This window comes from Pundamilia nyererei, unplaced genomic scaffold (genome assembly GCF_000239375.1).
Source record: "Pundamilia nyererei isolate P.nyererei 1_Seehausen unplaced genomic scaffold, PunNye1.0 scaffold00032, whole genome shotgun sequence".
Lineage (NCBI taxonomy): Eukaryota > Metazoa > Chordata > Actinopteri > Cichliformes > Cichlidae > Pundamilia > Pundamilia nyererei.
In genome coordinates this window covers 4096794-4112126 of record NW_005187433.1, presented here as the reverse complement: position 1 = coordinate 4112126, position 15333 = coordinate 4096794, and the positions used below count along the sequence as shown (strand labels likewise).

The window sequence follows — 15333 nt, the reverse complement described above, 5'->3', positions numbered from 1 at the left end:
GTTCCCTATTTTTATTTTTTATTTTTTTGCTGGGAGTTGGCAACCCTATTAGTTAGGTTGTTTAATATTTCCACTAAGCACTCTTTAAAATACCAGAATAGGGAGGATGGAGTAGGTTTAACTTTATTAGATTGATCAGTATTGCTGAACTATGAAATATTTTGGGTGCAGTGTATTTTTTTGCATACAGGTAAAAAAAAAAATAGCTTTAGTGTTTTGGGTTTTTTTTTAAACTTGAGTATGAACTTATACAAAATGCAGCAAAATATTAAAAAAAGCATTTTATTGATTATGAAATACCCTATATTGGATTTATATCGGTATCGGCAGATATCCAAATTTATGATATCAGTATTGGTATCAGACATAAAAAAGTGGTATCGTGACATCTCTAATATTTATATAAATAAATATAAATATACTTGAACGTAGTGAAAATATCTTGAAAGTTGAGTGGTTTTGAATCTTAACAAGCAATCAGAGAAATAAGCTTTTATGGCGTAAAAAGGCCTGCTGAAGCTTCATTGGTGAATCCACATGAATCTATTAAACCGTGAATCATTTGCATGATTGCAGACATAATTATAGATTAAAGGTTACAAGGTTCAGAGTACAACCTCTGGGATAGTGTAAGAACGGACTATCTGCAGCATACTCTAGGAGATGGTCATAATAAAAAAGAAAATAACACAGAAGTTGTAAGGGTGTGAAGTATTAATCACATGCACTTTCTCATTTTTTAGTTTGCTGTCATAGATTAAGAGACATTCCCCATACGTTCCCATCTGATGGAGCACTGGTTGGCAGTCTTTGTGAAGAGGCACCATGTTTCCTTGTCATGTAACCCCTTGGCCATCTGCTGAGCCTCCAGCCTCTTGCAGCAGTCATGCAAATCCAATGCAACCCTCTCAGCCCTTGCCTGATCTACTGTGCAGCTGTCCTGCCCCACCTTTAAACACCCACTCTGAGACACCCTCGCCGGATCCAATGGAGTCCCTAATTGTCGTAACAGAGTATGAACCCAGCCGACCGCCTGGAGAGGCTGGGGAGGAAGAGGTAAGAGCAACAAAGGCAAGGGTTCATGCTAGAGATGTTGATGTCTACTGTATGAAGTGTAAGGTTTAGCAGGATTTTACATATCTTTGTCTAGTAGAACCGTAAGTACATCAAGGTGCAGGTGAATAGAGGAAATGAAGTGGATGATTAGTAAATAAGAGAAGTATAAACCATTCAAATCCATCTCATGTCAGGTAGAAGAAATGGACAGTTCAGAGACGCCGGAGCCAGCTTCCTCTGTGGCAGCACCTTTCCGGACTCCATCCTGTGACCTTCTGTCTCATACAGTTGGTCGGCCAGAAGCTCTACTACCCGGAAGCCAAGAGCAAAGGGGAAGGTTAAACTTTTCAGACAGGAAACTCTCTCTGCAGGAGCGCTCACAAACAGCAACCTCACCCTGTAGCTCACCGGGACTTAATGGGCGCTATATTTATCCATCATTACCGTACTCCCCCATCACGTCACCTCATTCTTCTCCACGCCTGCCCCGCCGGCCCACTGTGGAGTCCCACAGTGTTTCCATCACAGACCTCCAGGTATGATTAAGCATTAAAGCTAATTTAGTTTCAGTTTTAATGGTATAAGGATTTTGTAGCTTGCAATGTGTTTCAGCCTGCGTTAAATGGAGAAAATATAGCTAAATCAAATTAATCGTGCTATATAATAAGTGTTAGCCATATTGGTAGCAGTAGTTTAATATCTACCACGAGTGCTAAGTGAGTATGAGTTATAATGCGGTTGCAGCATATGCCATAATAATTTGGTTATTATGTAATTTTTGCACCATGTGACTCATTGTATTCCCTTCAGCATTGTGTATTGCATAAACCATTACACATGGATAACCTAACTAATGACACAGAGCGAGGCACTAAAGTGCCCCACACATGTTAGTGTGTCATAAGTAATACCACAGCTGTCTGACAGTAAGAACTACATGTGCATTTGTCTTAAAATCAGCAGCAAAGTGATAAAGAGCAAGCTTTGTGGACACAAAGGTAAGGTTTTATAGTCCAAGTAGATGTAGCTGTGTAGCTGTTACATGTAGTTGTAGTTAGGATTTTTCAGAGCAGCAGGCTGAAGAGACTTTTTGCTTTCTCAGAATTACATATTGAAAGTGATAAAGGTTAATTAGGTGAAATATTTAGAGATATCCTGCAGATATGTCTTGCAGTCTAGAGAGGAGCAGTCAAATAAATGACATTTAGAAATGTGTTTTAATGATGTGTGGGACAGCCTTTGGAATGGGAGCCAAGACTGTAATATCAATAAGCTCCAACTTTATTAGCTCTGCCCTTCATACTGAAGAAAATCTATTGAATTTTTCCCTATTCTTACTCCTTTTTTGTCTCTCACAGCCTTTGTACTGCTAAGCTGTCTTTTTGACGCTCTTCAAAATGTCCTAGCACAAACACACACACCAAGCTCTTAATGACAATGGCGAAGAGAAGTATCAGGAAGAGTAGTACAACTGCCTAAATCTTGACGATATCTACATGAGATCTACATGATGTTAGATTAACCCTTTCACTTATCATTCTACTTTAACAATGCATTTGACTGAAAAGCCTTCACACATCTGTCAGCTCCTCTCTGTTTTTCAAAACAAAAAAATGGAAAAATGTTTAGATTAGCAGCTCTACCATAATTTACTGTGATTCTGTCATTGTGTACTGGTACTTTAAGGTGTCCTTGGGAGTTTTGAAAACATAGTTTTCAAATATATATACATTTTTCTTTGTGATTTATCCATTCTTGTCTTTGATGAGTCCTGTTGATTACAGTTGAATTTATTATTGATTAGAAGTGAAATTTGATTTAAACTGGATTGCATAAAAATTGAGTAATTGTCCTGATTTAGAGGGCAGCAAATCAGTGGCTGGTATGAAGAAATGTATTAAAAAATGTTAATGGAGAGAAAGTGTTAAAGGCAAATTTGAGGTTCAAGACAACATTCAGGCAGATTTTGTAGGAATACTCATGATGATGTGACGATTGTTTTCTTTTTTCCCCTCTCTCGCTCCCTCTTAAAGGACTGTGTTCAACTCAACCAGTACAAGCTGAAAGATGAGATTGGAAAGGTACCATGAGAGACAGCTCACTGATTGCTCCCTTTCACTGACTCTTCCATTTTCTCCTCCCGTCCGCCTACTGCATGTCTGTCAAGTAGCACATATCATCAAGGACAGTCTCTGATATCCTCCTTCCCGGCTGTCCTCATTTCCCAAACTCTGTGTAAACCACGAGGCCATGGGAGAGTTGGAAGATGGATGAGAGGCTGGTAAAAATAGCACTCTCTAAGGGTTGTGCAAGGCTTGGAGAGTGTGTGTGTGTGTGAGTGAGTGGGTGTGTGTGCCTATATGAATGTTTTAGATTGTGGGCATTGTTAAGGCAGAATGTGTGTGTATTTCCGTATGTAGGTAGACATTTTAATGTGTGTGCTTTTGAGCACAGTGGAGACAGTTAAAGCCTCTTTGAATTGTTGGAGAAACTTGTGTTATCAGTTTATCTCCGGGACTGTAGGATGAGCTGTGTGCTGTCTCTCCAATCTGCAATCTGCTCCCCCAGCAGGAACCGACACTGCCCTCTCTCTCTCTCTGTTTGTTTTTGTTCGTACACACTGGCTTGTAATTAGGCCTACTTTTTATCCTGAACTTCCTGTGTGTGGGCAGGGAAGCTTGATAGCATAAACCAGATCCAGTTTCCTTAATTAGCCTGAAATCAAAAATGAAAGAGAGAGAGGAGCGATGATTTGAAATTTCTCTGTTCTCATTTTGAAGCAGCCCACTCAATTCCCTTGTGTGTTTGTGTATTTATTCCTGTGTGTATCTATGTATTCCTTTGCATTTGCGTTACACTTTTAGTGTCACATTAAGAACTAACTGCTTAATATACATATTAGTGCTGTCAGCGTTAATCTCGTTAAAATGACGGGGCGATCCGCGCTAACTCGCTAATGGAGATTTGCCACATTAACGAGAGCAACGCTGACAGCACTATTTATTTATTTATTTATTTATTTATTTATTTATTTATTTATTTATTTACATGTTTTCTTTTTTGCTTGTTTCCGGACAGGGCTCCTATGGTGTTGTCAAGTTGGCTTACAATGAGGATGACAACACATACTATGTGAGTTTGTAATGCACATGCGAGTCCAGATGTGATTTATTTCCTTATCACAGGTCAGGCGACTGCTGGTTAACTTTGCAATAATCAACCCCTCTTGTAATATTTACTGGTGTGATTTGATGTGGAGCCTCTGCATGTGAACATGTCTCCAGATAATTGAGCTCATCGACTAATGTAATAACACATCATTTCAGGCTTTTGTGTTTTTGCCGTTCTTGATTATTGCTGCAGTTCACATTAAGCTGCATGATAGCGATTGACAACGACAAAGGGATTATTTTAATATTCCTCCCGAGTGACAAAGGCCTCGTGTCGCATTCAGTGATTATATCATTGACATAATAACTGAGGGCATTGAAGTTATTAAAGAATAGGGAAATATTCACCAAACAATGCCGCTGTTACACACCATGCTTTCTCTTCAAGTCTGATACAAATTCCTGTCAACCTTGGCAGTTTTTGAAGACATAATCTGGTGGAGAGAGAGACATTGGTCAGAAAGATCTGTCTAGACCAGGGATAGATACAGTTGTGTCAGTGTCTGCACAGTCAAGAACTGGCTCTCAAATAAAAGAAAAAGAAAGTACAATTCAACAGTATGTCAACAATGTTTACGCAAGGGAAATCACAAGAAACTGTTGGTCCACTTCCACACATCTTGGAATGCAGACATGGATAAGAGCTCCCAAAGCTCACAGGTGGGAGACTTGCGTGTATCCGCATCGCAGGGCATCTCTCAGCTGTTGTGCTCTTATCGTCTGCCCAACTTGTAGTCAGCTTTCTTCCCTTCCTCTGGGTCAGAGAGGTTGCGCTCTCAATCGCTATCGGGTCAGCTGAGGCACATGACTCCACCCTGCCACCCAGACTTCTCGTTAACCCCTGTCGGCACCTCCAGACGAAATTTGATGTTTGAAAACACTGTGTAGTGAATGGAGTTGGGCTTTCTTTATGACATGTAACCACTTAAATACCAAACTTGATAGGCGGTGTAGTGCAGTTGAAATGCTGTTTAATGTAAATGTGCAGAAAATGTGTCTGTTACGGCTCAGATTTCAATCATTTCACACCACGATTGAGGAAAGCTGTCTACAGTGACAGCAGTGACAAACACACCAAGCATTTTCAAGCTACAGAATTTCTAGGTTTAGGGTGCAAGTGTAAGAAACCTGTAAGCATGCTGCTGTTTATCTTTTCTTTGGCTTTCTTGGCTGCTGGACTCTTTCTGTTTCTCTTAACCTGTTGCAATCCAACTAAGTTTCCCTCTCTGTGCTGTAGGCGATGAAGGTGCTTTCCAAGAAGAGGCTGATGAGGCAGGCAGGTTTCCCACGTAAGTAAGGGCCATATTTCTGTGTAAGGTCTCAGTCATCCAGTTCATGGTAATCTAAAGAGCTTGGAAAGAAAAGCGACTGGACTTCTTTAAGTTTCTTGAAGACGTGTCACTTCTCATCTGAGGAGCTTCTTCAGTTCTCAAAACCAATGGTGGAGCGTCCCAGGTATTTAAACCCGAGTGGAAGTTCTCCCTTAAGAGGGTTGTTGACCTGCTGTTGATCATGTGTCTCATCACATGGCCAAGGTGTTAAAAAGCTTCTCGGATGAGAGATGAAACATCTTCAAAAAGTCAGCTTCTTTCCAAGTTTCTTAGATTCAGGGCCAGAGCAGAGCATCTGTAATGTCTGTAATGATAATGTTAACGTTAACAGCACATACCAATACTTAGGATTTGACTCTATCTTTATCCTGTCCCTCTACCCTTCCCATATTGTCCCCTGTTTCCTCCATCAGGGAGACCTCCTCCTCGTGGGGCAAGAGCCGCTCCCGAGGGGCCTGCCCAACCTAAAGGGCCGCTGGAGCGAGTCTATCAAGAGATTGCCATCCTTAAAAAGCTTGACCACCCTAATGTAGTCAAACTAGTAGAAGTGAGTAATCTTGTAAAACATGTGGATATTTTCATTTGATCTCTTAAGGATTACTTATTGGTATTACGCTAATTTTAAATAAGTTAAGAAAGGAAAGGAAACAGCAATGGCATTTTGAAGAACCTTAAAATGTACATAAATTGTGTTAGACTGTAAAGCTATCTTTCTACTCTATGTATTCTTATTAGAAATTCCACCGAAGGTATATTTAACTTTGCCTGGTACAAAAGATCAAAAGATGATCTGTTGTGTATCTGTGTTCACACATTTCCATTCCTCTTCAATGTGGTGCCAGGTTTTGGATGACCCTGGTGAGGACCATCTGTACATGGGTATGTTGTGGCCAGACAACAACACATCACAGCAAGCATAAAACAAAGTCAATTTTAACCTCATCTTTAAAAGATGTGTTTTGTTTTTTTTTAGTTTGCTTGTCCTCACTAACCTCCTTTGTTTTCTGTTACAGTGTTTGAGCTGGTGAAGCAAGGGTAAGCTAAGCCTCTTATATGATTGTGACACTGGAATGAGCCCAGTCTCATTAGTTATGATTGGTAATTGAGTGTGTTTGTGTGTGTACCTGTTGATGTTGTACCGTGTGTATCTAGGGCTGTGATGGAGGTGCCGACCGATAAGCCTTTCAGCGAGGACCAGGCACGTTTTTACTTCCAGGATCTTCTCAGGGGAATCGAGTACTGTGAGTTTTCAAAACCTCCTGCTACTCTTCCACCTACCCTGTGACTACATTAGTGTTTATTACGCATGTGTAGATAGATTTAATCTGACTTGCAAAGTGAATAAATTTTACTCAACAGATTTTATGTTGTTAACCCACCAAGATGGCCAGCACTGTGTACAACATCAAAATGGCTCATTAAACAAGTTTACCTTGGTCACGCCGACTGTGACAGTTGTTCTAGTCTTTAAATGTTGTTTTTTTCAGTTTGTACAAAATAAAGCACTCAGTGGACACTTTATTAGGTACACCTTACTAATACTTGGTTGGATGCCTTCAGAACTAATCTTATTCTTCATGACATAGATTCAACAAGGCGATTAATAAAGGTGTGTGGAAGAAATCCAAGTAGATCATTGGTTTCTGAAATATTTAGACCAGCCCATCTGGCACCAACGACCAGGCCACGTTTAAACTCACTCAGATCACTTTTCGTCTCCGGACTCCATTCTTCGGCTGGACCTTCAGCAGGTCTTCTTGACCATGTCTACATTGCTAAACGGTACTGGGTTGCTGCCATCGGCTGATTAAATGTTTGTGTTAACGAGCAGGTTATCAGGTGTACCTAACAAAGTGGTTGGTGAGTGTATACTTGTCAGATTTAGAGGCACCAATTTCAAAAGCTGAATATCTTTTTCATTATTGTTTGGACAAAATTCTGAGATTCAGTTTTTCATTTTAATTTTTCCTTGCTCATATAACTTTGTATGTATTCATATGACATCACCTTTGCATTCTGGTAGCCCAGGTTTTCCTGACCAGTTGAACTAATAATAGCACAAATACAGCTTAGACCATAGATCTGAAATTGTGTTGCGTCATTTCTTTAATTCAGTCTTCTCTTTGGAGAAAAATATCAGCCAGAGATGTTTTTCCCATACTAATAGTTTTGTTTAAAAATGAGCTCATTACAGTGATGTTGCATAGTATCAGCATGTCCTTATAGAGATAAAAGTCTGCTAATGCTTTCCATTAGAATTATGATTGTGGTAAGAAGATGAAGCTCTGATTGTATAATCAAGTGCTGTCCTCCTACAGCTCTTCCCTGCCATTTACACAAGGCCTTCGTCTGAGCTGCTCTTGACTCTAGCAACACTCCACAAAGTTCATTTCACATAATTTCAGCGGCTTTTAATGCATATCAGTGCAAGCAGGGATGGACACAAAAACAGTCTGGAGTCATTTGGAAAGGAAAGTAGGCTTGTTTTAGTCATGGTGCAGGTAGATTAGTTAAAAACAGTTTAAATAATTAAGGCACACTTAACTCTCATTTTCACATCTTAACCAGGTAGTGTGGACATAATTTATCATCATTTACCAAACGTCTACCTGGCTGTCTAACTACACTACCAGAGATTTTTCTTCACGAGTCCAAGCCATTAAAAAAAATGGTCAAGCCGTTTTTCACCATTAGAACATCTTAATTCTGCCATAAAGTGAATACTACGAATGTGACCCGATTGCGATAATAAAGTTTGTTCGTTTTTTCTGTTAATAGTACATTACCAGAGGATCATCCACAGAGACGTCAAACCGTCGAATCTGCTGGTGGGAGAAGATGGACACATCAAGATTGCAGACTTTGGAGTTAGTAACCAGTTTGAGGGAGCTGATGCCCTGTTGACCAGCACAGTTGGAACTCCTGCTTTTCTTGCTCCTGAAACGCTCTCTGAGACCAGAAAGAACTTCTCTGGAAAGGTGAAGCAGTATTCGGCTAACTAGTGCCCTCTTGGGATGACTTTCAGAAATGCAAGAACTTTTGTTTTTGATTTTCTTTTTCCATTAAAATGTTCCTGCTTTCCAAACATTTATGAAATTTTGAATCTCAGCTACCCAACAATCATTTTCACATCAAATTAAACCTGTTTTGCTTTTCTGCTAAGGCTTTGGATGTTTGGGCCATGGGAGTGACGCTGTATTGCTTTGTCTTTGGAGAGGTGAGTTGGGGAAAAAACATTAACATTTTTTTGGTACTAGTGATCCTGCTAAAATCGACACACTTTTTTTGTATTCACAGTGTCCATTTATGGATGAGCGCATTCTCAGTCTTCATCAAAAAATCAAGACGCAACCCGTGGTGTTACCAGAACAGTAAGTTCTGCCTTGCTCTTTTAACAGATGGCTGTTCCCAGTGTTTATTAATACAGTGTTTATTAATAGCATATTTATTAAATTAAATACACAATTTTGGCACTTTCTCAATAACATATTTACTCAGTTGTCTAATTAGTTTTTGTTACAACAGTGCCGACATATCAGATGATCTCAAGGATTTGTTATTGAAAATGCTGGACAAGAATCCAGAGACCAGGATAACGATCCCACAGATTAAGGTAAACACACGGGTAGCTGCCGGTGGCCGTGTGTCATGTTTAAATATCACACACACACAAAATGTCAAAAGGATTATTGTTCTTTTGTTTGGACATTACAGTCTTTTATGTCATTAAATTCATAAATCAACTGTTTGTGAAGTATAATCTATAGCAGTTTACATATATTTATAGATATGAATGAATAGCTTACGTTGATCTAACAAGTATAATTTTGCACTTAGATTCAGCCTGAGTAAATTTTTACTGTTGTGCCTCCAAAGACACTGTCTAAGTTTATATGTGTGGCACATAATCTGATTACTCAAAGAACTCCTTTGTTTGCCTTGTGCTTGTGTCCAGGTACACCCATGGGTGACAAGGCATGGTGCTGAGCCACTTCCCCCTGAGGACGATAACTGCTGTATGCTTATTGAAGTAACCGAGGAGGAAGTGGAGAATTCTGTTAAACACATCCCCAGCCTGGCAACAGTGGTGAGTTTGTGAACAATGTTTGTCTCACAAAAGCATTAAAAACATTACAGTCACTTCAGACCCTAATTTGCTTTTCTCTTGGTGTCATAACAGGAAATATCACATTTGGGTATCATTTATGGGCAACTCGGCTACAATGAAAGAGTAATAAAAAGTACCAGAGAGAACGAATGCTCCATCAGGAGCAAAAGATTATTTCTTAGCAAATTTGCATTAGTATAAATTAGCTTAATTACTTAGTACAACAGAGTGTTTTAGCAACTTATGAAATAGAACCCAGCAAAGTTGCAAAGAGTAGAGGTAGTGAAGGTAGATAAGTTTAAATACTTGGGGTCAACCATCTAAAGTGCAGGTGAAGAAGACCGTGCAGGCAGGGTGATGTGGGAGATAAATATCATGGGTGATTTGTGACAGAAGGATAGCAGCAGCAGGAGGGAAAGGGCAGGTTTATAAGACGCTAGTGAGACCTGCTATGATGTATGGTTTGCAGAGTTAATTTCGAGATTTTCCCTAGGAGAGACCGGGAATAGGAATAAGCACATCAGAGGTAGAGCTCAGGTTGAGTGGTTTGGAGACAGAGTTAGAGAGGAAAGGCTGGGATGGTTTGGACACGTGCAGAGGGGGATAGTGAATATATTGGACAAAGGATGTTAAAGATGGAGCTGCCAGGCAGGAGGAAAAGCGGAAGACCTCAGGGAAGGTTTATGGATGTAATGTAGGAGGACATGTTGAGCGTTGGTGTGACAGAAGAGGAAGCTAGGGATAGGGTGAGATGGAGGCAGATGATCCGCTGTGGCGACCCCTAAGGGGAGCAGCCGAAAGACGAAAAAGAATTTCAGTCACATTGCACCATCCCACAGCTGAGGCACTGCACCTACTCAGTTCCTCTTTCAACACTTTGAGCTACAGCAGATGCATGACTCATTTTTTCAAAAAAAAGATTTTCTTTAGCTGCATTAATTAATGTTGTTTAACATTTTTGTTTGACTTTTAACTTAAAAAAAGTTAAAAGTCACAAATGGAAAGTACATCTGACTTCCAAATTCATCAGATCTACCACGACATTGCCATCTGTTATCACAGCAGAAACATTTTCTTAAATATGAATTACATATTAATGATATAGTGGTTTTTGATGAGTACTGCATACTGTTTTGTAGGACAATAACATCTAGGAGAAATCAGTTCTTTAGCTGTGTTCTCATTGTCAGGGCTCTAAAATGAAGGACATTTTTAAAATGTATAAAATTGAAGCTTTTCATCTTTACATTACTAAGTACTGTTTACTTTTTTGAAGATCCTGGTAAGAACTATGCTCAGGAAGCGATCCTTCGGAAACCCCTTTGACTGGGGCCGGAAGGAGGACCGCAGCAGTTTGTGTCCTCCAGGGCAAACCCTCACGTAAGCACTGTTTACAAAAACACTACAGTTTCTAAACTCTATAGAAAAAGGCAGCAGCAGAGCCAGCCGAGGCTTGCCGAGTAGTTTGTCTGAAAGACTGTTGGTGTTATTTCTCTCCCCCTTCTCCTGCCCTGTAGGAAAGGCAGAGCAGGCAGTGTGAGATACTGCTACATTCATTGTAACCAAAAAAGGTAAATAATGCTGGCATAGTTCTTGCCTGCTGTAATGCTGTTTAAGTGGTCAAGAGAATATTTTAAGACCCGCTGGCATGATATAAGCAGCTGTCTCCCAGTATGGTGGTGATGGTCAAATACTCCTGTGCATCACATTTGTTAACTAACCTCTGGTGGTTTGGGGATGTCTGGAGAAGCCTTGTTAGGGAATGTTGAGCTTCACTTAAGAACCTTCAGTACCTGCAATCCAATTTCCTGTCGTTATCTGTGTCTGAGGGTGCTTTTGGTGTAGTATGAACTGTGTAGCGGGGAAATACTGTAAATATGTCATTCAATTAGGCATTCATATAGTGGAAGATAAATTAGGACGCACATAAGCTACTGAGTGTAAACAAAACTACGCGAACAGCGGGTGACCAGCTGATACGCAGAACCATGTCCTTTATCACAGAGGGTTCATTAGGTTATTAGTTTTTTTTTTCTGGGTTGACCCACAAAACAAAACAAATTAAAGAAGCATTTTAAAAGTCAAGTCATAATAAAAAGCATTTTTGTCCACACTCAGTTCATCATGGGCCAAGAGCATCCATTTATCTTCATGTGTTTTTACTTTCCCTTGCATGAAGCAGTTTTGACATTTAATGAAAGGACATGTCTGTAAATTAATGCCATCTTTACTTTTTTAAGATATTGTTTCCCCGCTTTCACCAGTTTTTGTTTTTTCAACCTTTCCTGGGGCTCTCTTTCACCGTATCTGCTGTAGAAATGAACTCGGTGTACTCTGCCATGTAACAGCTAAATGGTTGCTTTGACTTAGTAAACAGGGCTTAATAGTATCTGATTATTTTCTCTGTTCAGTGAAATAGGAATGACAGCGAGCCTACAGCACTGCTATAACTAACGCTGCCTCTCTGCTGTGTTACTTAGGAAACAGGAAAGCGGTGACGGGATGAGAAGTATGAACCTGCCCTACGTGGGAGAGGATGAGACTCTTTCCTGATGCGGGAGGTTTAATATGCACGCTGGCATCTGGCTGCCTGCAATCACACAGCACAAAACCCCTTTACTCACAGTTTTATACTTGCAGCCCACACATCATTTCTTGGGAGGTGGTCGAGTGTGGCAGACACTAACAAAAGGGAGGAAATAATGCTCTAAGGCACTTTGATGATCACTTTCTAAGCTTTTATTCTGTCCTGTCCTCTTACACAGTTTAATTTAAGGTTATGGGACTTAAACTGTAACATGGAAACCATCCAAGGGTGGAGCATCCTCCTTTACTTTCAACCTTCGCCCCTTTTTGCCTGGCCCACTCCTTCTCCTACCCTGCATGCTCTTATAGTCCTAGCATGCTTTGTCTCAGGCTTCAGCTGTACAGTTTCGGGTTTTATCATAGTCTAGCCACTTGTGTTTCAGGTATACGGGACGAAGGAATATTTGGAGGGGGGTTTTGGGTGGGGGGCAGGATGGTTGTCTTCACCATCACCACCAACATTTAAATAAGCAGTTTTCTTAAAAACGATTGTCTGGTTCACTCTGCTTCGTGGTAGCAGTGCCCAGTTTGGTAACACATTTTAGAGTGAAGTATCTATAGAATTTACCCAAAATGGGGGGAAAAAGGAGAGTGAAAAAATGTTTACTTCACCGAATGCATGTGTTTACTTTCCCAATGCAAACACTGTATAAGCTATTTCTAAACAGTTACATTGTTGTACAGCCATTACTTTTGTTTTTTTTCTCATTTACTACAATCAATAGCTTTCAGAAAGCTTTAATACAGTTGATATAGTGCTTTGTGAATAATAACATTCATTGCTGCATACAAGAGGGCATAAAAAAGTCATCCTTCCTCTTTCCTTGTTTTAAAGATCTAGTGCTTCTGGTGAATCTTTTTAAGATGTACTATTATGTGATTTTTAGGTGTTTGCTATAAATCCTGCGTGAAGGTGAAGGTGAGCTACTACCTGATGCGTTTGGGGGAAAACACAACGTGTTAGTTCTAAATGATTCTGTAGGTTAAACGTGTTGTTGAAGCTGTAAATCGGTCTGTTTAGACAAAAACGGGCTTTGTGGTCGGATCCCGAGCGTCACATGATTTCACTGTGTTCACGTATTTGTTTCACTTCTCCAAGTTGAGGTCTGTATGCAGACAAATTAAACAGAAAATCACAATTGAACCTCAAGCTTAAAACGACAACAACAAAAAACTTGTGAATGTTTTTACTAGTTTTGTTTGTTTTTGTATTGTAGGAGGTACCGATATTATGTTAAAACTGCACATTTCAAAGTCATTTTGTAAACTATGATAAATTGAAATAAATAAATAAATAATGCTGATCTATTAGAAATGGTTGCTGAAGTGAGTTTAAAATGGAAGCATAGTGCAAATGCAGACTTTTTGTACAAATCTATGCATGGCATATTGTCGAAGTGTTGAACTTAGAAACATTTCTCATGTTTGGTCTGGGCTGTAGACAACTCTGCAAATATTTCAACTTTTAAAGTAGGTTTGTTTTTGTTTTTTTGTTTTTATTAACGAGCTTCATTTTCGGTCCTAAAGCATTAAGTTATTTATGCCTCAGCAGTAAAAGGCTGATGGGGGTTGTCGTCACCCTGCCAGGACGCTCAAGTTTATTAATGCGATAACTTGAGAATGAAGCGACGTAGGAGTTTCAGATTGTAGCTACTAAAAATCTCTGACGGGTTTAAATCTCAGTGATCTTGACCTCAAGGTCAGAGGTCAAGTTTTCTGAAATGTAAATGTGATAACTCGAGAACAAGATGACGTAGGAATTTGAAATTCAGACCACAGGTGCATCTAGTAGGAGGCTGAGGGGTACCACTGGCCACTGCCAGTATTTCTTTTTCCTCCCACACTTTTGTACATTTTGTTGAGCCATCATTGTTTCCCTCATCAGTGTGTCTTTAGTTAACTTAGCGTATTAGCACGATATTGAAAGTAGTTATTACATTCAATGCTTCCACACACTAATTACTTCAGCACTAACGTGTTGAATGTATGAGAAAGGGACTGGAATCTTTTTGTACGTACTTCTTCTTGCATGTCACTCTGAACTGTACTGTATGTCTGTTTTTTAAGACGAGTACTATGCACATGGTGTAACTTAATGGTGCAACGGTACGCCCTGTCAGATACCTGTCATGTACACCGTCCACACCCACCGAGTTGAATCTTTAGGGCTGTATGTGGTTAATTATTTTTGCTCATGTACCTTTTTTTTCCCCTAAAAAAAGATATCCACCTTAGAGCGTAGGGACATGCACTTTGGTTTTAGACTTCCAATAAGGTTAAAATTAGTTTTGAAGTGTAATTTCGGTGAAGATATCCAACAAATAATAACGTTTATCTTCAGTTTGCTCTGGATTGTGGACTGTTACCACATAGTTGTAACATAGTGCACCTACTGTAAGTTGCTGTTAACTGTCAGATTAATTTGTTGTCATGAACATAAGAAGACAGATGCATTTCCTTTGGTGTGAATATTTTCCATAACCAACAAGAGTAAAGTGAGCTACTGTTTGAGTGTGAATGTGGGGTGCAAGTCACAAAAACAACTGTATGATAAATATTTTATACAGTATTTAAACTTGTAGCTGGTTTCAATAGACCTGCCCATTGTTGCCAGAATGGTCAGGCTAAGTGATTAACCTTTATTGTTCACACAATTTTGCATTCTGTAGTGTAATTAATTTTATTAAGAGCTTTTGGGGGGGCGGGCTCTTTTCCTCCTAAATGCATGCTAACTACTGAACACATACCACTGTATTGTCATAGCATGAGAGGTCCTTTACATCAAATGGGACCTTTAAAGTAAATATTCTCTACATACCTGTACCTTGTTCATAATTTGAATAAAGTATAATTGCCTTTCTGTGATGTTGTGGATTGAGTTATTGATGCAGTTGCGGAGGTAGACCACTAGTCTGTGCTGTGCACCAGAACATACTGTGATTCTTGAGAGGCTTAATATCACATTGTGCTCTTTGTATGTGTGTAATGCACAGCGGGAGCAACATTTCTGCATCTACCACATCCTTACAAACACTTAAACACTGTCGTGCTTTAATTCAGCAATTCACGTATACACATTTCA

At 39.6% G+C, this 15333-nt stretch overlaps 1 protein-coding gene across 3 annotated transcripts in view; it reads left to right on the top strand.

The window, feature by feature from the left end:
* The window catches only part of camkk2 (calcium/calmodulin-dependent protein kinase kinase 2), a 20359-nt gene extending 5248 nt beyond the window's left edge, over window positions 1–15111 (top strand). For 2 of the 3 annotated variants that reach the window (XM_005729313.1, XM_005729314.2), the window contains exons 2-18: window positions 744–1056; window positions 1251–1592; window positions 3090–3137; window positions 4135–4188; window positions 5464–5515; window positions 5971–6104; window positions 6400–6436; window positions 6571–6592; window positions 6710–6798; window positions 8336–8535; window positions 8721–8774; window positions 8855–8928; window positions 9083–9170; window positions 9513–9644; window positions 10942–11045; window positions 11183–11236; window positions 12146–15111. In XM_005729313.1, coding sequence (XP_005729370.1) covers window positions 826–1056; window positions 1251–1592; window positions 3090–3137; window positions 4135–4188; window positions 5464–5515; window positions 5971–6104; window positions 6400–6436; window positions 6571–6592; window positions 6710–6798; window positions 8336–8535; window positions 8721–8774; window positions 8855–8928; window positions 9083–9170; window positions 9513–9644; window positions 10942–11045; window positions 11183–11236; window positions 12146–12218 — 1788 coding nt within the window. In that variant the 5' untranslated portion in view covers window positions 744–825 and the 3' untranslated portion in view covers window positions 12219–15111. The remainder of the gene's footprint in view (window positions 1–743; window positions 1057–1250; window positions 1593–3089; window positions 3138–4134; window positions 4189–5463; window positions 5516–5970; window positions 6105–6399; window positions 6437–6570; window positions 6593–6709; window positions 6799–8335; window positions 8536–8720; window positions 8775–8854; window positions 8929–9082; window positions 9171–9512; window positions 9645–10941; window positions 11046–11182; window positions 11237–12145) is intronic. The other variant, XM_005729315.1, reaches the window with a different exon arrangement.
* The last annotated feature ends 222 nt before the right edge of the window (window positions 15112–15333 follow it).